This window comes from Indicator indicator, chromosome 15 (assembly GCF_027791375.1).
Source record: "Indicator indicator isolate 239-I01 chromosome 15, UM_Iind_1.1, whole genome shotgun sequence".
NCBI lineage: Eukaryota > Metazoa > Chordata > Aves > Piciformes > Indicatoridae > Indicator > Indicator indicator.
In genome coordinates this window covers 626,075-645,543 of record NC_072024.1, presented here as the reverse complement: position 1 = coordinate 645,543, position 19,469 = coordinate 626,075, and the positions used below count along the sequence as shown (strand labels likewise).

The 19,469-nt window shown below is 61.2% G+C and overlaps 2 protein-coding genes across 2 annotated transcripts; one reads left to right on the top strand and one right to left on the bottom strand.

Moving 5' to 3' along the window:
* The first annotated feature begins 1,901 nt into the window (after positions 1-1,901).
* On the top strand, positions 1,902-4,097 carry CAV3 (caveolin 3). The gene is made up of 2 exons (XM_054387456.1): positions 1,902-2,015; positions 3,756-4,097. Exons 1-2 carry the CDS (start codon positions 1,902-1,904, stop codon positions 4,095-4,097), a joined length of 456 nt encoding a protein of 151 aa, XP_054243431.1.
* A 3,175-nt stretch (positions 4,098-7,272) lies between these two features.
* On the bottom strand, positions 7,273-11,767 carry OXTR (oxytocin receptor). The gene is made up of 2 exons (XM_054387452.1): positions 10,798-11,767; positions 7,273-7,520 (listed from the first exon to the last, which is right to left on the bottom strand). Exons 1-2 carry the CDS (start codon positions 11,765-11,767, stop codon positions 7,273-7,275), a joined length of 1,218 nt encoding a protein of 405 aa, XP_054243427.1.
* Positions 11,768-19,469: the final 7,702 nt, after the last annotated feature.

Sequence of the window (19,469 nt, the reverse complement as noted above, 5' to 3'; positions counted from 1 at the left end):
TTCACCCCCGTGCTGGCTTTGGGCTCTGGGGCTGCTGATCCACAGACTCACAGATTGGGGACCCCAAGGGTCATCCAGCTCCAGCCGCCCTGGTGCTGAAGAGGACTCAGTGCTGGCATCATGGGAGCAGGTCTGGAAGCCCCAGCAAAGGGCAGAGAGCAGCAGGCAGCTCATCTCCAGCCAGGCTCTGACTCACCCCCCCAGCTCTGGGCACCTTTCAGCTGCTCACTGCCTCCTGGATGCTTCAACTCTGCAGGCAGAGGAGGAGCAGGGCCAGACCAAGCCACCCACCAGTCAGACACCCAGGGGTGCTGAACCCCTGCTGCTGAAGGGGTTCCCCTGGAGGTTTCAGCTGGAGGGATGCAGCCAGGACAGCACCACTGATGGGCACCACTCTGCAGAAGGAACGTGCCCAGATTTAATCCACACTCAGAAACCTTCACAGTTTGTCCCTCCTCCACAGGTGTCCCCTTCACCCCTGCAACCCTCCTTGGCTCTGCATGCTGACTCCCCCACCTCAGGTGTCCCTGCCCATGGAGGGGGGCTGGAACTGGCTGATCTTCAAGGTCCCTTCCAATCCAACCCATCCTAGGATTCTGAGATTCTCTCCCCAAGGAGTCCAACAGGCTGCAGCCATCCTTTCAGCCATGCCCACGTTACAGCCCAGAACACCACCAGAGCTGCTTTCAGGAGAGCAGAAGCCCCAGGAAGGTCCAGCTCCCAGCCTGAGGCACCAGCTTGGCTGCAGGACACAGCCTGCAAACCCACCATGGGCAGCAGCAGGAGCCAGAGGATCCTGGCAGCCCTCGGCCTTCAGCAAGGCTCAGGCAGGTCCTTGCCATCACACAAGGACCACATCAGAGAGGCCTCAGCAGAGGGAGAGAACACTGCCAGGCTGGGGCTGGCTTCTATCAGCTCAGAGGGGGCAAGGAAGCCATGGCAGGGCTGAAAGCTCCAGCACCAAGCCACATGGGTTTAAAAAGGTGTGGCCATGGCACTCTGGGGCATGGTTTGATAGCCATGGTGGGGTTGGGTTAGAAGCTTGGACCTGACCTTGGAGCTCTCTTCCAACAGAAACAATTCTGTGGCTCTGTGACAAAGACAGCACTGGCCAGGTACTGGTAGCTTGAGAAGGCAGCAGCCTTCTGCAGTTCAAATACCCACCAGCCCTGTGCCATGCCAGCTCAGCTCTGGAGTGGCCACCTCCCTGCTCAGCTGTGCAGCCACCTCAGAGCACTCACCACTCCTCCCTCCCACCCTTCTCTCCCTGTCCCTTCTCCCCCTGTCCCTTCTCCCCTCTGCTGGGCTGCATCAGCCCAAGAGCTGTGGAGGCAGGACCAGCACCAGGCTTGGGTGCTGCCCATGGGCTACCAGCAAGGCTCATCTGGGTGCTCCAGCCTGCTCCAGTGACACAGGTGACACTGCCAGCCTTGCCCGAGACCACAGTGACACCTGAGCTTGCCCCAGCTAGAGACACCACACAGCTCTGCAGGCACAAGACTGGAGAACATCTCAGATGTGCCTCACAGGCACTGAACACAGACAGGGCTCCACTTGCAGCTGTGATGCTGCAGCCCCCAGGCATGCAATGGGTTAAACACCCACCCCGTGCCACACCTGCCCTGGCCCAAGAGCCAGCAGCCACCCACACACATCCCCCACGACCCAGAGGTGACACTGCGGGGGCTGGCCCCAGCACAGCCCTTTAAGGGACACTTCATGGCTGCCAGCAGAGGCAGGACATTAATTTTAGCCTGGAGCCCTGCCAGGGGCCCATGGCAGCTGCTCCGGGTGGGGGGGAGGGGGCGGGGGGAGGGGAGCAGTGCCTCCCCCGGGTCCTCCCCCAGCAGAGCCCCAGCCAGCTCCGTGCCAGTCCCGATCCAGGCTGGGGCAGAGCAGCCATGGCAGAGGAGCACAGCGAGCTGGAGGAGAGGATCATCATCAAGGACCAGCACACCAAGGAGATTGACCTGGTCAACAGGGACCCAAAGCACATCAATGAGGATGTGGTGAAGGTAGGCTGCCCCCACCCCCCTCACAGCCAGCAGCCTTGGCAGGGAGCAGGGGGAGACACTGGCACAGGCTGCCCAGGGGGACTGTGGCTGTCCCCTCCCTGGGGGTGTTCAAGGCCAGGCTGGATGAGGCCTTGAGCAACCTGGGCTGGTGGGAGGTGTCCCTGCCCATGGCAGGGGGTTGGCAGTGGATGAGTTTTGGGGTCCTTTCCAACCCTGCCCACTCTGTGACTCTGGAGTCAGCACCCTGCTGTTGCCATGCTCTGTGTGGCTCAGCCTCAGCCAGGGCTCCAGGCCCCTGGTGTCCATCCCTCAGGAGAAGACTCTGCCTTGGGCTGCTGGGACACCACCTGCCACCACCACAGCCCTGCTGCCAGCATGTCCAGAGCCCAGCTGGGTGCTCTGCATGGCTCCAGTTGATGCCATGCTGCCCATGCCTTGGCTGCACTCTCCAGCTTCATGGGCAGCACCTCTAAGATGCAGGGAGATGCCCTGCTTGGTGCCATGGGTGGGGAACCTACAAGGGCAGAGGGGCAGCCCAGAGACCTTTTCCAACCAAACCAACTCTAGGCTCTGGGGTTATCACTGCTTGAAGAGGACCCTTGGGAAGAGCCTCACCTCCAGCCCCAGAGCTCCCAGCTGGCTGCTGTCCCAATGTGGCAGGAGATTGCTTCTCCCACAGGGCAGCAGGAGGCTGCAGCAAACCCCCTGGGTCTATTTTTGCCCCGGGGGAGCTCTGGCTGAACAAAGCTGCTCCTGCAGGCTGGCCTCTGCCTGCTCTGGGCGTTGTTAGAGTGACACCAGAGATAACTTTGGCCCAAAGGAGAACAGGGTGTGGCAGGGCTTTGTTAGAGCTGTTTGGGAGCTCAGAGTGGACGAGGTGCCAGAGGGCACAGCACAGCCAGAGCCTGCTCACAGAACCTCTGTCCTTGAGCACAGGGGGAAATGCAGCCTGCACTTGTGCACCAAAGCTCTGCAACAGCTAAAACCTTGGCATGGGCAATGTAACCCCCCCCAGGATGAGCTGGGAGGGTGGCATGGGCAATTTAACCCCCCCAGGATGAGCTGGGAGGGTGGCATGGGCAATTTAACCCCCCCAGGATGAGCTGGGAGGGTGGCATGGGCAATTTAACCCCCCCAGGATGAGCTGGGAGGGTGGCATGGGCAATGTAACCCCCCCCAGGATGAGCTGGGAGGGTGGCATGGGCAATGTAACCCCCCCAGAATGAGCTGGGAGGGCGACATGGGCAAGCTAACCCCCCCCCAGGATGAGCTGGGAGGGCGACATGGGCAAGCTAACCCCCTCCCCCATCTACCTGCTCCCCAGCTTGGAGGTGCCACCAGCTGCTGCTGAGAGGTGATACCAGTGCCTTGAGCCCACCCCTAGCCCCACCAGCCAGCCCCATTCCCCCAGCCCTGCCTTTCCCACTTGGAGACCCCCAAAAAGCCTACTGGAGGCTCTTCAGGCTGCCCCAGTTCCACAGCCTGGTGCTGCCTCCTCAGCTGTGGAAGCCCCCAGAGCTTCCTAAAGCCGCCCAAGGTTCCTCTGCCCTAAGGCAGCCCAGCGAGAAGGCTGGGGGGGCCCAGGGGGTCCAACCTCCCCAGTCCGGCCCGGCTCTCCCCAGTGCCCCCCGCTCGGGCTCCCCTCTCACCTCGCAGCAGATTCCCCTCCTGTTGTGGAGCCCTTGTTGAACGCAGCCTCCCGGAGGCGCAGCCCCCCCTGAGGCGCAGCCCCTGCCGCAGGTGGAGTTCGAGGATGTGATCGCGGAGCCGGTGGGGACCTACAGCTTCGACGGGGTGTGGAAGAGCAGCTACACCACCTTCACAGTCAGCAAGTACTGGTGCTACCGGCTGCTCTCCGCCGTGCTGGGTATCCCCCTGGCAGTCCTCTGGGGCTTCCTCTTCGCCCTCATCTCCTTCTGCCACATCTGGGCGGTGGTGCCCTGCATCAAGAGCTACCTGATCGAGATCCAGTGCGTCGGCCGCATCTACTCGCTCTGCATCCACACCTTCTGCGACCCCCTCTTCGAGGCGCTCTCCAGGGTCTGCTCCAACGTCAGGGTTGCCCTCCGGAAGGAGACCTAGGTGCCCACGGCCGCCCTCGCCAGCCCTCACCCAGCCGCCTCTCTGTGCGGGCTGCCCTGCTCCCGCCCTCATGCGCGGGATCTCCGTGCCCGGGGCTCTGCCGGGGCTGCTCCTTACTGCATCCCAGAGCCAGCCTTAGGAGAAGGGAAGCTCCTGGAGGCTTGGTAAGCATCCCAGGACAAGCCCTCTGCCCTCCAGGGCCCTCAGCACCATGCCCTGCTCCTGCAGGAGGGATCTCAGCATCTCCTGGACCACAACCTGCAGCTGCAGGGTGAGAGGCGAGGGTGCAGAGATGTTGCTGCAGCACAGACCAAACCCTGCCTGCTTCTGCAGCTCTCTGCTCTAGACACCGAGAGAATCCCTGGCTGGGAAGTGCTCTCTGCTGCAAGTGATTGCTGCACTGTGGGAGCCTCTGCCTGAAGGGAGGCTGCACAGAGCACTGCAAATGAGCTTGGTTCTGCCTGGCAGGGCAGCAAAGCTGAGATCCAGGAGGATTCATGCAGGAAGCATCGCGGGCAAGGCAATGTCACTGCCCTCTAGGAACATCCTCATGCCTTGTGGACAGCCCCCCACGGGGCAGCACGGGGCAGGGGGGGCACAGCCAGGTCCTCTGCACTCCCTCATCCAGAAGCCAAACTCCAGCTCTCAAACGTTTCTGGCTCTGGCCTCAGGCACTTTGCTGACTCAGGTCTCTGCTCAGAGGTTACTCTCAGTTGTATTCCTCTGCTTTTCCCCTGGGCTCCCAGCAAAGCCTTGGAGCCAAAGCTTCTCCTAGAGCCATGCCAAGGAGAAGGAAGAGCCAGGCTGACTGCTGAGTCTCCTACAGCAGCTTGGCACTCTGGACTTCATTGCAACACAGCCACACAGCCCCCAAGGGCTATCAGCACCCCACCTCGAGCGGAAGGGAGGTGCAGGAAGGAAAAGAGACCTTTGCAGGGGAAAAAAGGCCCTAAGACCACTCACCACAAGCTGCTTGGGGGAATAAAATTTATTTTAAACAATCCCAGCACTATTTTAAGTTCTTTTTTTGTGTTCCAGTAGCTCATGGTCTGAGCCACAAAAACCTCCTGAATTCTGCTCTCCCCACTACAGTGGTCAAGGGGCTCCCTGCACATGGAGGACACCTCACTCACATCAGCACCTCTCTTGCTCTTGACCCTCATGAACAGCTTTTCAGTAGCACATTTGATCTCCTTCCACTAGGACAAACCTGAAGCCCATCTCCCCACCCCCATTTCCCCTTCTCCCCCTCCCCACCTCAGGAGCTCATCCCTGGCCTGCAGCATCACTCCTCTGGAGAGTTCAGGCTCTCTAGGCATGGCTGGAGGGGTCCCAGCTGCCTTCCCAGCCCCATGACTACAACCAGTAACTGCAGCCAGGGCTCATAAAGCAAAGTCCTACCTGTCCCAGAGCTGCCTCCTGGCTCTTGTGTGCCAGTCCAGGCAAGATCCAGCACCAAACTGTGTCCTCCCTGGCAGGGGTAGGATGCAGCCAGCCCTGGGCTCCCCCACCGCTTGTTTTGTGCAGGAGCTGATTGCTGGCAAGGAGGAAGGAGGTGAGGATGGGAAGGAAAGGCTCTGAGCTTTCCTAAGGCTTTAAAAGAGCCTGGTAAAAGGTGCTGAGAGTGCTGGGTCATGCTCAGCAGGAGTGCTGAGAGCTCACCTGGAGTTGCTACCAGCAAATCAGAGGAACCCTGGAGAGGCACCTGGGGATGACAGTGACAAAACAAAGCAGAGCTCTAAAACACTTTGTCATGCTCCTCCCAGCATGGGAGGCCAAACCACAGAGTCGTGGAATGGTTTGGGTTGGAGAAGGCCTCCCAGAGCATCCAGGCCAACCAGCAACCCCACCCCACCATGGCCACCAAACCATGGCCCCAAGGGACATGGCCACACCTCTCTTGCACCCCTCCAGGGATGGGGACTCCACCACCTCCCTGGGCACCCTGTGCCAATCCCTGATCACTCTTGCAGCACAGAACTTGTTCCTCATCTCCAACCTAACCCTCCCCTGGCACAGGCACATTTCCCCCCCAGCTGCTGAGCTGGGAGGAGGCAGGAGGTTACCTGCAGCTCACCTCAGCTCTCCCACCCACCAAAGACATCCCAGTGAGCTCCACAGGATGGGAGCAAGCGAGGTGCAGCATCACGTGCTTGGTGCAGGACTGCATGGACAGAAGCATCACCATGCTGGGTGTTGAGTTCCAGGGGTTGCTTCCCATCAGATCCCTTCCTCCTCTGACTCCAGTGCTGCCCCTGCCCCTCCCCTGCCACGTTCCACCAGGACACAGTCAGAAAAGTTTATTGTCAGTAATTTCTTACCCAGAGCAGCTCCATGCATGAGCAGGAGCCAGCAGCTCATGGTGCCAGCCTGCAGAAACCCAGAGCAGAAGCTTGGCCCTGGGGCCTCCACCCAGCCCCACAGAGCCACTCTCCCAACCCAGCTCTGGAGCAGCCCTGGAGCACACCCAGCAAATGTGGGACAGGGAGCAGAGCCAGGGGCACAGAAATACCTGGGAACTGTCCCTGTCCCCAGCACTGTGCCCGCTGCCCATGGGGCTGCTCTGCGCTGTGCCACCAGCAGGCTCAAGCTGGACAAAGAGAGGCTGGCACTGAGCAAGGATGCAGGGATGGGATGCAGGGAGGCAAGGATGGGATGCAGGGAGGCAGGAATGGATGAGAGAGGCAGGGATGGAATGCAGGGATGCAGGGATGGGGATGCCTCTGCCCCACAGCACTTCAGGTGAAGCAAGCACATCCATGTGGAGAGCATAGTGCCCAGTGTTGGCATCCCATGGGATTCCTGCTGCAGGCAGAGGTGGGGGTGGTGCCCAAGTGGCAGCCATCACCCTGTGCACCCAACAGGACATTGTGTACCTGCCCCAGCAGCTCAGGACCCTCTGGGGCAGAGCCTGGACCTCTCAGCAGCGAAATGCCACCAAGGTCACCGGTTTGAGGGCTCAGAGCAGGTCCCTGCTGCCCAGCCCTGGGCAGCACAGGAAGGTGGAGCTCAGCAATGCTCCCCCAGGCCCATCTGGGTTAGCTGAGGAGCCCCGCAGCTGCTGCAGGCACATCCACAGCTCTCTGCCCACAGCCCCTGTGTGTCCGAGTCCCAGCTGCCCACGGGGGAGCGCTGGAGGCGGCATGACAGCGCCAGGTCCCGGGGGGCGACGTCCTCAGGTGGTGGAGGGCTGCACGAAGCTCCTCTGGCTGGTGCTCTTGCAGCTGAGGACGAAGGAGGAGGAGTTGCTCTTCCTGGCCACGGGCAGGTGGCAGGCGGGGCGAGACTTGAGGCAGCGCCGGGAGCAGCAGAGCAGGCGCCGCATCAGGTCGTGGAAGAGGTGCCCGGTGTAGAGCATATAGATCCAGGGGTTGCAGCAGCTGTTCAGGCTGGCCAGCAGCATGGCAATGATGAACGGGGAGGCTGCAGGGCAGAAGGCACAGACTCAGGGCAGGGCAGCGAGGGACAGCGCCCTGGGCAAGGCACAGCCCAGCCCCGGGGTCCTCAGCACAGACAGGGACCTGGTGGAGCAGGGCCAGGGGAGGGCACAGCAATGCTGGCAGGGCTGGAAGCCCTCTGCTGTGAGGCCAGGCTGGGAGAGCTCAGCCTGGAGAGGAGAAGGCTCAAGGGAGACCTTCTGGTGGCCTTGCAGTGCTTCAAGAGGACCATCAGGAAGCTGGGGACAGACTCCTGAGCAGGGTCTATGGTGACAGGACAAGGGGGGATGGTTTGGACCCCAAGAGGGAGATGGAGAGTGGAGAGAAGGGAGAAATGTTTGAGCCTGAGGGTGGGGAGAGCCTGGCCCAGGCTGCCCAGAGAGGTGGGAGCTGCCCTTTGGCTGGCAGCAGTGCAGGTCAGGTTGGTTGTGGCTGTGAGCAGCCTGCTCTGGCTGGGGATGTCCCTGCTGAGGGCAGGGGTTGGACTGGAGGAGTTCTCAAGGTCCCACACCACCCAAAGCAGTCTGGGATTCAGGGGTGGGGGGGGGGTACTGGGCAGACACTGTGGTGGGATCTGCAAAGAGCCCTGAGCTCTGCTGGCACCACAATGCCTTCTCCCATGCCAGGAACAGGCTGCTCTGAAAGGTCTCTTCCAACCAAAGGGATTCTGTGATTCCATGAAAGGAGGTGGTGGGACTCACACCCACCACAGCTGGGACAAGGAGGGGCAGCCCCAGCCCCCTCTGGGCTCTATGAAATGGCTGTGGACAGGGACAAGGCTTTTATTCTGCTGCCTCTGTCCTCAGCCCCTCTGTCCTCAGCCCCTCTGTCCCCCTGTCCTCAGCCCCTCTGCCCCCCTGTTCTCAGCCCATCGTCTCCCCTCTCTGTGCTCTCAGGGTTCACACCAGCCATGAGGACGTGGGTTTGGCTGGTTCTGGTCCCTTTCTGCCTCTGCAAAACTCCACGCAGTGTTTTGAGGTGCAGGAGGAGTGAGAACACCCAGCACTGGTTCCCCAGCTGCCCTCCAGCCTGCTCATGCATAATTCCTGCCCTGGAGGTGCCTGCTCTGACAGCTTTTAATTGCCCACATCCGTTGCAGGAGGTCCCTGGGGAGCAGCTCGCACATCCCAGGCACAAGCCCTGGAATACACCAAACGATTTCTCCCCAAACATTCTGCACTCCAACCCTCCCAGCCATGGCTGACTCAGCTCTTCCCTCCCTGCGGGAGACAAATTGGATTTCACGGAGCTCACTGCAGGGCAGGTCCTCAGCCTGGATCTCTACCTGGAGAGCCCTCAGAGGTGCTGCCAGGGGCCAGCTCTGCCCCTCAGGGATGTTTCCTCCTCGCCAGGCTCCCGGTATCCCCCATCCCAGGGGTGCTGGGATGTCAGGAGGGATGGGCAGTGCCTGGGCAGGACCTCTGCTGCAGGAGCTGCTGCAGAAGTGGCAGGGGTTTGTGGCTGTTGAGCGATCCCCACGCACAGACAGATGCCATCACTCACTGCCCACGGGTCAGGGCAGCAGCTCCCGGCGTGAAGGCAGCAATCGATCAGAGTCACAGCCCTACTGATGCCTCCACAGCTGCTTGAAGCCAACTTTGGCTCAAGGCTCAGAGTGCCACATCAACGTCCCTCATCCACAGGGTGTGTGCAGCACAGAGCCTGCTCTGGGGAGAGGGAAAGGAGGGAGAGAAGAGAATGGGAGGGAAGGGAGAGGAGAAGGGAGGGAGAGGAGAAGAGGGGGAGAGGAGATGCAAGGGAGAGGAGGGGAAGGGTCACAGGGCCAATGGCACAGGGTGTGCACAGGGCAGTGCCCAGGAGCAGCAGGAAGGGCGAGATCTGTGGGCACCCCGGGCACCCCCTGCCACAGGCAGCAGCAGAGCAGAGGTCTGGTGGTGGCTGGGCCAGGTGGAAGCCCTCTGAGCTCCAGCCCACAGCGGGGACATGGCTTCACCCCAGGAACCACACACAAGAAGTTTCCACCTGCCTAAAGTGGGTGGGAAGCAAGGGCTGTCTGCCTGCAGCGCCTGGGGAGGGCACCACGCTGGGCTTTGCTTTTCCTGAAAGCAAAGGGGCAAAAAAGAGGAGTTTGGAAAGCTGGAGCCAGGCCACCAGCTTCAGTCCCTGGCAGAAGAGGCACTCAGGGGCTGCAGGGGACGTTGGGCTTTGCACAGAGCACTGTGTGGCTGCAGCAGGCTTAGAGAAGGGAAAGAGGAGCATAGTGTAAGCTCCTAACTGGTCTTTGACACCCCCAGGCTCAGCATTTCTGTGGGGCTGGGTCAGGCTGCACAAAGAGCTGACCCTGGAGGCCCTTTTCTGCCCTTCCTGCCACCGTGCAAACTTGTACAGAGTTCTCTAAAGCAGGTGCAGAGGTGCATTGGCCACCTCCACTGGGGACAGCAGGGACTTGCAGAGCTCCAGGCGTGTGGGACCAGGAAGGAGAAGCTATTTCCCTCTCTCTGCAGCCAGCACCAGGATAAAAAAGGGCAATAGGGTGACACTGGCTCCCATAGCAAAAGCCCTGGCTCGTAAATCAGGGGCTGAGGAGCCCTGAGGAGTCAGGGACAAAACAACAGCAGCAGAGTCCTGGGGTGGGGGAAATGGTGGAGAGGAGAGGGAAAAGAGAGAGAAAGAGCAGAAAAAGCGGAGAAGTGAGGGAGGACAGAAGGACATAGCAGAAGAGAAGTCAGTGCTGGTGCTGCACAGTTTTCTCCTCCAGCCAGGGCAAGGCTCAGCTCCCAGGCAGCTCCCAGGCATCTCCCAGCACCTGATCGAACTATCAGGGACCCCCAGGCAGCCCCCCAGAGGGCTGAGCCGATGGGGACAGTGAAAGCCCCCAAGCCACCATCCACGTAGCCTGACTTCTACATTCTGGCAGCCACAGATCTCCCGGGGCTGAGCTCTCCCTTGGCCAGGTGCAGGCACTGCTGGCCCCCAGGTGGTTCAGAGGACACCAGCACGGTGGGGATCAAAGGGAGCTCTGGAGATCAGCCAGTCCAAGCCCTCTGCCAGAGCAGGGTCACCCAGGAACACTCCAGATGGGGCTATGAAATTCTCCAGAGAAGGAGACTGCACCACCTCCCTGGGCAGCCTGCTCCAGAGCCAGCACAGTTCTCCACGCTCAGGACTTCTCCTGCCTCCCTCCCACCCCCTGAGACCCAGCCTGGAGCACCTTCTGGTCGCTGTGGGTGGCCCTGTGGCCACCCCTGCAGTGTGGGGAGGACAGGACAGGGCAGGACAGGACAGGGCAGGACAGGACCTACCTTCCTGTGGAGCATTGGTGTCCCAGACAGACCACATCTGCACAAAGAAGAAGGGGGTCCAGCAGACTATGAAGGCCAGCACTATGATGAAGGTCATCTTGACTGTGCGGATCTTGGCTTTGGAGATGAGCCTGGTGCTGCTGACCCTGGCAAAGGCCTGCCCACCGCAGGGGCCCCTGGCAGAGGCCTGCCTGCCACGGGCACCAGGGCTCAGCGCCGCACCAGGGCTGGGCCCCGGCGCCGTCTTCAGCTTCACGTTCTGCCAGATCTTGAAGCTGATCAAGCCGTAGCAGATGCTCAGCATCAGCACGGGGATGATGTAGACCATGAGGGTGATCCAGGTGACGTAGGCTTTGGGCCCCCAGGGCTGGATGAAGTCCGCCCAGCAGTCGTAGACCCCATTGCCCACATCCCGCAGGGAGAAGATGTGGATCTGGGGGATGCTGGCCAGCAGGCACAGCAGCCAGGTGAGCAGCACCGAGATGCGGTCGGCCCTCCGGTGCAGCGACCTCAGAGGCTGGCAGATGGCCAGGCAGCGGTCCAGGGACATCAGCAGGAGCATGTAGGTGGAGGCGAACATCCCCACCACCTGCAGGTACTTGATCAGCCGGCAGAGGAAGTCCGGGCCGTAGAACCTGAAGGTGATGTCCCAGATGAGCTGGGGCAGGACCTGGAAGATGGCCACCACCAGGTCAGCGATGCTGAGGTGCTTCATGAAGAAGTACATGCGGGAGTGCTTCTGGCGGCTGGTGTGGATGGCCAGCAGCACGCACAGGTTGCCGGTCAGGGCGAGGAAGAGGATGAGGCAGAGGACGGTCACCTCCACTTTAGCCATGTCCTCGTTCCTTTTCAGGGGGTCGGTGGTGCTGTTCCTGCCTGAGGAGCTCCGGTTCTCCAGGCGGAGGCTGCCGTTCCCCAGAGAGCCGTTGATGGTCCACAGGCTGCTCCCCGCCAGGTACAACTTCTCCATGGCCAGCTCCGTCGCACATAGAGCCTGGTGGCACCGAGGCTGGCGGCAGGTCCTCTCCAAGGGGTCCCGGGGCTGCGCCCACCGTGTCCCCGCGGCAGGCGGCTTCCTGCCGGTGCTCGCACCCCGCGGGCTGTGCCGCTCCGTCCCTGCCTTCCGAGGAGGAGCCGCCAGCCCTGTCTCTGTCTACAGCCCTGTCCCCGGGACCGGGAGGGGGATCTGCCCGGCTCCTCCCCGGCCCCTCCCAGTGCTCCCAACGCCTCCGCAGCCTCCTGCCCCCAGACAAACCTCGGCTGCGGGAAAGCGGCGCCGTGTCCCTGTTCCAGCCCCCCGGGGCCTCCCCACCCACACCCCGCTTCAGCATCTTCTCCCCGCCCCGTGGGCATCCCACCCGCTACGGGTGCTGCGGGATCCCCGAGGCAGCGCTAGGGTCCCGTCCTACCTGCGGCCCCACCCGGCAGCAGCTCCGGGGCGGGGGCTGTATCCTGCACCGCCGGGGGTGCCGGGTCCCTGGGCTGGATGCTGCCCCGCCGGGGGTGCGGGGTCCCGGGGCCGGGTCCCGCCACCTGCAGTGCCTGCGCTCGGAGCGGCCACCGCGAGAGGGAGCGGCGAGACCGGAGGCGCCGGCTCCTGCTCCGGCAGGTTCCACGGTGATGGGTGGGAGCTGGCGGGGCCGCTCCGCGCCTCGGTGGGCTGCGAGAGACCTGGAGAGAACGGCGGAGCCCTGGGCACCGAGACCCCGGCACCCACGGGGTGCCCTACGCAGAGCTCAAGGATCTACTCCAGGAGCTGTGGCTCGGAGCACTCTGAAGTCATCCTTCAGGGCTCAACATCTCCGTGAGCGACATCGGCTGCCACCAGCGCCACGTGCTCGGCAGGACACAGCACTGCTTGTCCCTGGGCACAGACCCCTACAGGGGAAGCAGGGACCCAAGAGCTCAGAAGAGCCTCTAGCACCCACCAGGTCCGCTCCCTGCGCCTGGCAGCAGCAGCAGCCCCTGGGGCACTCCCAGGCCTTCAACCCAAACTGGTGGCTGCAGCAGAACCTTCCCATCCGGGCTGCTGCAGCCCACAGCTCCCAGCAAAGTCTCACAGCTCCCACCAAAGCCCTCCAGCTCCCACCAAAGCCTCCCTACAAAGCCTCCCGGCTCCCACTAAAGCTCAGGGGCTGCTGCTCCTTGCCCATGTCCCAAGCTCAGCCCTGAGCAAGCATCTCCATGGTTATTTTTAAAGGATTTTGGGAGGCTCCAGGCAGGATGCAGAAATGTTGGATACTTTGGCAAGTTCTCCCCTCCAGGGTCCCTGTTCCTGCTCCTCCCAGCCATAAAGCTGCTGTGGGAATTGTTGGGACAGTGACCCACCAGGCTGTGCTTCCGTCATTGTCCTGCTTCTTCTGGGACAGTTCTGCAGGAGGTGACCTGGGGTGAAACCTTCCACAGAGTGCATCAGGTTGCAAGGGAGCCTCCAAGCTCATTTTGGCCACCCCCCCTGCAGGCAGCAGGGACACCTCCAGCCAGAGCAGACTGCCCAGGGACACATCCAGGCTGATCTTGGATGTCTCCAGAGAGGGAGACTCAACCACCTCCCTGGGCAGACTGTTCCAGTGTCTCACCACCCTCATTGTAAACAACCTCCTCCTGACATCCACTTTGCTCCAGTAGAGTCAAGGAGAAGTTTGCCCTTGGCTCCTGCACAGCTCCTTTAGCATCTTGCAGGACACCAAGAGGTGAATCTGCTTTGGGACACAGTGCTGGGGGGGACACTCACCTCAGGTGACACAGAGCTCCTCTTGGCCCCAACATGAAATCACAGCATGGGTTGGGTTGGAAGGGATCTTAAACATCATCCAGCTCCAACCCCCTGCCATGGGCAGGGACACCTCCCACCAGCCCATCTTGCTCAAGGCCTCATCCAGCTTGGCCTTGAACACCTCCAGGAAGGGGACATCCATGACCAGATGATCTTGAAGGTCCTTTCCAACCCAAACCATTCTATGAATCCATGAATCAGCACCCAGGCAGCTCCCCAAGGGCATCACTTCCTCTCCTGTCCCCTTCCCACCAGCCACCTCCCTCACATTTGTGGCTGGACAAGCTTCAGTCAGAGCTTTCTGGGCAGCTTTCAGCTGCTTTGCCACTTCCCAGGACAGCCAAAGCCTTCCTGCTGCCCAGCCAGGAAGACATACCCAGGAAAACCAGGACCACCACCCACCCTGCAGAGCTTGTCTCCCCCAGGCAGCCTGGAGGCAGAAGCCACTCTCTGGGGCTTGGCACCAGCCCTGCCCCTTACGCAAGGCCCAACCCTTCCATGGATTTCCTCATCCTCCTGGGTTTGGCCCTCAGCTTTGGCAGCCAGGCTGTTTGTTTTGGTAAGCCCCAAAGATTCGCCCAAGAACAGCAATAAAGAAACCTCTTTGGTGGAAAACGAATTGGGTAGCAGGTTCCTGCTGCAGCACAGGCTGCCACCCCTGGGCTGCCTCCTCCCAAGGTGCCAGCATTGAGCAGCTCCCAGCACCATGCTGGGCCAGCAGCAGAGCTGCTGCTGGCAGGCAGCTCACAGGGACCCTGCAGGGATCAAAGTCATCCTGGTCTTCACTGGCTTCCCCTCCAGCCCAGGGACTGGCAGCATGGCCAGACAGGCTGTGAGGATCAAGTGGTCCCAGAAATCCTCCTCCCACAGCATTCCCAGTCCAGCTCCCCTCAGGCTCTGCCCAGCTTGGCCATTCCTGAGCTTCAGCTGGCACAGGGACATGTCCATGTTGTCACCTGGGACAACGTCCAACTCCTGCTGCTGTTCCCCAGGTGCTGGCCCCACAGCACCAGGAGATGCTTGTGGCCCCACAGGAGATGATGTTCATGGCCCCAGCACCTTGGTCTCATGTCAAAGCTGTGGCTGCTCCACAGCTACCAACCCACCACAGGTGGTGCCCAGCAGAGAGCCCTGTGAGAACAAAAAGGCTTCTGGGTCACCCCCAGCTCCCTCCAGCTCAGAACCTTCAGTGCTGCTGTGGAGCTGGGAACATTTTGGGTTTAAAAATACCCACTTTGGAGTAATCAAAACCACAAGTGCTGCACACAGCTAAATTTACTCCCCTCTGGGCTGGCTGACACTCCAAAATAGCTGCTTTTTTCCAAGAGCTCTCCTGAATCCCAACTTTACAGCCCCCATGACACAGGAGCCTGGCAAAACATCAAGTCCAGGCCAGTGGTTTATGGAGGAAGCTGCAGCAGCTCCAGGACCCTCCTGCGTGGAAGCAGCCCAGGCAGTGCAGCTAGGGAGCAGGGCAGGGTGCCTGGGCTGCTGCCTCTGCATGGGAAATTGTCTTCATCCCAGGCCTTGCTCCCAGCCCTCACCCCTGCACTGGCTCTGAAGAGCTCCAGCTTTGGGACAGTCCCTGGAAACACCAAGCCCTGCAGCCCCCTCCCTCCCAGGGAGTCAGGGAATGGAGGGGCTGCAAGGGACCTCAGATCATCTAGGCCAAACCCCCTGCCAGAGCAGGGGCACCTAGAGAAGGTCACACAGGAACACATCCATGTGTGTCTGGAGTTCCACCAGCCCACAACAGCCCAGCTCGTTCCCAGGGTCTCTGCAGGCTTCAGTGGCTTTTATGGGCTTGGAGGCCAGGAGGGGGTGAAGAAGGAGCTCTGCAGCATGACCCAGGTTGTTATGGAGCCGGCTGCAGAGCCCACACCCAGGCAGGCTCAGGAGCTGCATGGGGAGAGCCTTTACAACCCTCAGCAGAGCTTACATGGGTTGGGTGGAACCTGTGTGCCCCCCACCAGCTTCCTTCCTTCCCAGGTGAAATGCCTGGGTGCCCCCTTCAGCCTGGCAGGGCCAACCTGGCTGGGCAGGGACCCTGGGGTGGTGTGGGGCAGGGTCCCTGGGGTGGCTTTGGCAAGGGCTTTGATGCACAGCTCCATCAGCACCCTGCCTGGATCGAGCCTCTCAGGGGTGAAGAACAGCAGGTCCTGAGCAGCCTGGTGCAAAGGTTACTTCCTGGTGCCATGGCTCCTGCCCTCAGGAGTGACCCATGCAGTGTTGTCCTGAGGTGGAGTTGGGTTAGCCTGGGGTTGGGGTGTTCCAGTGTAGGGCTGGTTGGTGTAGAGCTGTCCTGGAGTAGGGTTGTACCTGTCCTGGTCAAGGGAGGTTCTCTTTGCCCTCTACTGTGCCCTAGGGAGGCCAATTCTGGAGCACTGGGTCCAGTTCTGGGCTCTCCAGTTCCAGAGGGACAGGGAACTGCTGGAGAGAATCCAGGGGAGACTACAGAGCTGCTGAGGGGCCTGGAGCAGCTCTGTGAGGAGCAAAGGCTGAGAGCCCTGGGGCTGAGAGGCTGCAGAAGAGCAGCCCCAGAGGGCAGCTGAGCAATGCTCAGCAAGAGCTAAAGGAGCTGTGGGGGGCAAGAGGCTGGGGCCAGACTCTGCTTGGTGGTGCCCAGGGACAGCACAAGGGGCACAAACTGGAACCCAGGAGGTGCCACCTGAACAGGAGGAGAAAGTTGTTTGTTGTGAGGGTGCTGGAGGCCTGGAGCAGGCTGCCCAGAGAGGTTGTGGAGTCTCCTTGTGTGGAGAGCTTCCAACCCCTCCTGGCCATGGTGATCCTGGGGAAGCTGGATCAAAGCTTGTACAAAAGGGTCTGGTTCTCTGGTCTCCCACAGCTATTTCTTCACTCTCTTTGATGTGTTTGTTGTTGGTTTTCTCTTTCACACCCCAGATGAATCTTTCCCAGGTGTGCTCATGGCTTCAGAAGCCCCCACAGGGGATACAAGGCAGCAGTGACTTTCCTCAAGCCCCCTGCAGGCACCTGCACAGCAAACCCCTCTCATACAAACAGCCCAATCCTTTTTTTACATCCCAATTATTCTTTACCCATCTAAGACATCTCCAGCTAGCTTTGAAACCACCCTAGGGCTGTCCTCAGGTGAATCCATGGCTGGCAGAAGGAGGCAGCAGCTGAAGATGGCTTTAATAGACAGGAATGAAACCCAAAGACAGCAATTAATGAGCAAATCAGAAAGCCAGGCTGGAGTTCCTTGCCCATTACCCAGGGACAGGCAATCAGCCAGACCCTTAGTTAATTGTCACTAAGTGCAAACAGGAGCCCAGCATGTGGCAGGTCCCTGCCAAAGGCTTCCAGAGGAGATGAGGAGCAGCCAAGCTACCACTGAACTTGGGAGCTGGCAGCTGGGCTGGTAGGGCCAGACCCGGGGCTTGGCCACTCAGAGCCAGGCCAGAGAAAGCCTCACTCATGGCAGGTCCCTCAAGACCCAAACACAGCCCCAGCCTGGCTCTGCTGAGCTTCCAGAGCTGCTGCAAGCAGTGGGGCTGCAGCACACTGCTGGCTCAGGATGAGCTCTCCATCAACCCACACCCCCAAGGCCTTCTCCCCAGAACCTGTCCCGGGCTCTCCCAGCTCGGCTGGCACCGGAGCGTCTCTCTCCCCACCCGCGGGGGCACGGAGATGGGGGTCAGGTAACAGCCCTAGGCCTGTGGCAATGCCTTCTTCTTCCAGAGAGCAGCTCTGGCACCAGCCCAAGCAGCTCAGCCCACCCTCGGGAGCCCTGCCTAGCCCCGCGGCTGCTGGGTTTGGGGGGGGGGGGGGGGGGGGAACCCGTGGTGGGAGCAGGCGTGGAGCCCCTGCCCTGCAGCACCCCGGCGCCGGCGCCTCTCCAGCAGCCCCGGGGGCAGCCTGCGCAGGGACATTTTCCTGCCGCTGATTATTTTGGTTCAGGGCTTGCTCTCCTGCCCTGGCCTGAAGACAGTTCCGTGACTAAATTTATTTCCTCCTGGATGGATTTTCTGCCTCAGGCAGCCGTTCCCAAAGCTTCTGGACACCACCTTCCATGGAGCCCAGCATCCCCTCCAACCTGACTGCCAGCAGCATGCTTCCCAGGAGCTCCTGCAGCAGAGCCCCAGGCTCTGCACCAGGATCCTCCAGCCTGAGTAGGGGGTCAGACTCTGGGATCCTTGGGATCTGCTGACCTGGGGATGGGGGCTGGACCTGCATCAAGGCAGGGTGGAGTGGAGATTCTGGGAACCTTGGGATCTTCTGACCTAGCGATGAGGTCTGCATCTGCAGCAGGATGGAAGGAGCTTCTGGGATCCACTGATCTGGGGATGGGGTCTGGATCTGCAGCAGGACAGAGTGGAGGGTCCCCAGGGCCCCAGTCTGCCCCTGCAGCAGCAAGCCCAGCGCAGGCAGTGGCTGGGGGGCTACAAACAGTGCTTAAGGCCGTTCAGAGTCAGCCCAGTGGCAGTGGGAAAGGAGGAGGCAGAACCCAAGAGCGATTGCTCACTTCCATAGCACAGCTGGGCTCCCCCTTGCCTTGCCCACCTCGGCTCCGGCCAAGGGCTGGGACACAGCCCGGAGCAGGATGATGCCCAGCGAGGGCTGCGTGGGCAGCAGGCATCACCACATCCTGCACAGCACCAGCCCCCAGCGCTGTCTTCCCTCTGCCCTGCTCCGACTCTTGTCCCCAGCCAGACTGCTCACAGGTCCCTGCCGTGACTCTTGTCCCCAGCCAGGCTCCTCACAGGTCCCTGCCGTGACTCTTGTCCCCAGCCAGGCTGCTCACAGCTCCCTGCCGTGACTCTTGTCCCCAGCCAGGCTGCTCACAGCTCCCTGCCGTGACTCTTGTCCCCAGCCAGGCTGCTCACAGCTCCCTGCCGCGCTGACGGCGGAGCAGAGAAGCGGCAGGGAGCGCCGGGGGCCAGCCTGGGGAGGACGCCGTGGAGCGGACGCCGCGGGCAGGACGCTGTGTCTCCACCACTGTTGTTTTTTCCCCTGATGCTGTCCAGTTTCTGGAAGTTTAGGGCTGGGGACGGATGTGCAGCACCCAGGGGACCAGCAAACACCCGCGGCAGAGGCAGGACCCGGCTGGAGGTGGCCCCAGCGCTGGGACCAGCAGCACCAGTCAGGGCCACCGCAGCCCCTGCCCGGGGACCCGGCTCTGTGTGAGAGCCACCAGGACACCAACTCCAGGGCTCCATCCTGAGCCTCCAAGCAGCAGCTCTACGGCCACTTCTCACACCCAGCCCTGCTCAGGTTCACCACAGGCAGACCCCACCTCCTTACAAAGATGTACACACCTCCTCAGGCCCCACGCTGATGGTCCACTGAGCTCTGCTCCTCGGCAGCACACAGCAGTGTGGCACCACGGCTCTGTGCCAGGGCTGTGCCTGCCCCACACCTCCAGTGGGACCAGACCTGTAGGGGCTCACAGAGCAACTCACCCGTGCAAAGCCAGGGGAGGAGGTGACGCTGGTGACGTTCCCCAGCAGCTTCTTCAGCCCAGAGGTCTGTGGCGGGTCACTGAGGCTGCTCACCACAGGCACATTCCTGCAAGGTCTCCCCCCAGCAGCAGGAGCCTGTCCCTCTGTGCTTAGGTGGCCACCAGCCAAGGGAACCATTTCACACTCTGAGTGGTGGCTTCAGCAATCAGTGAGATAAAAGCCCCGAACCTTGAGAGGTTGGCAGCCAAGCAGTTTGATTGATGCTGGCACTGAGGGTGCCAGAGCTGCTGGGTCTCTCTTCCACCCCACCAAGTAATGGCCTCATTATCTGAGCACCCCAATTAGCACAGCAGCACAGCTCTGCGGCTCACCTTCAGTGCAGATGTCCTGAGCTGCAGCCCACTAGCTCCTGAGCACAGTCACTACAGATTGCTGACCTGCTGCAGCCCTGCACACCCTCCCAAGCCAGCCCAGCA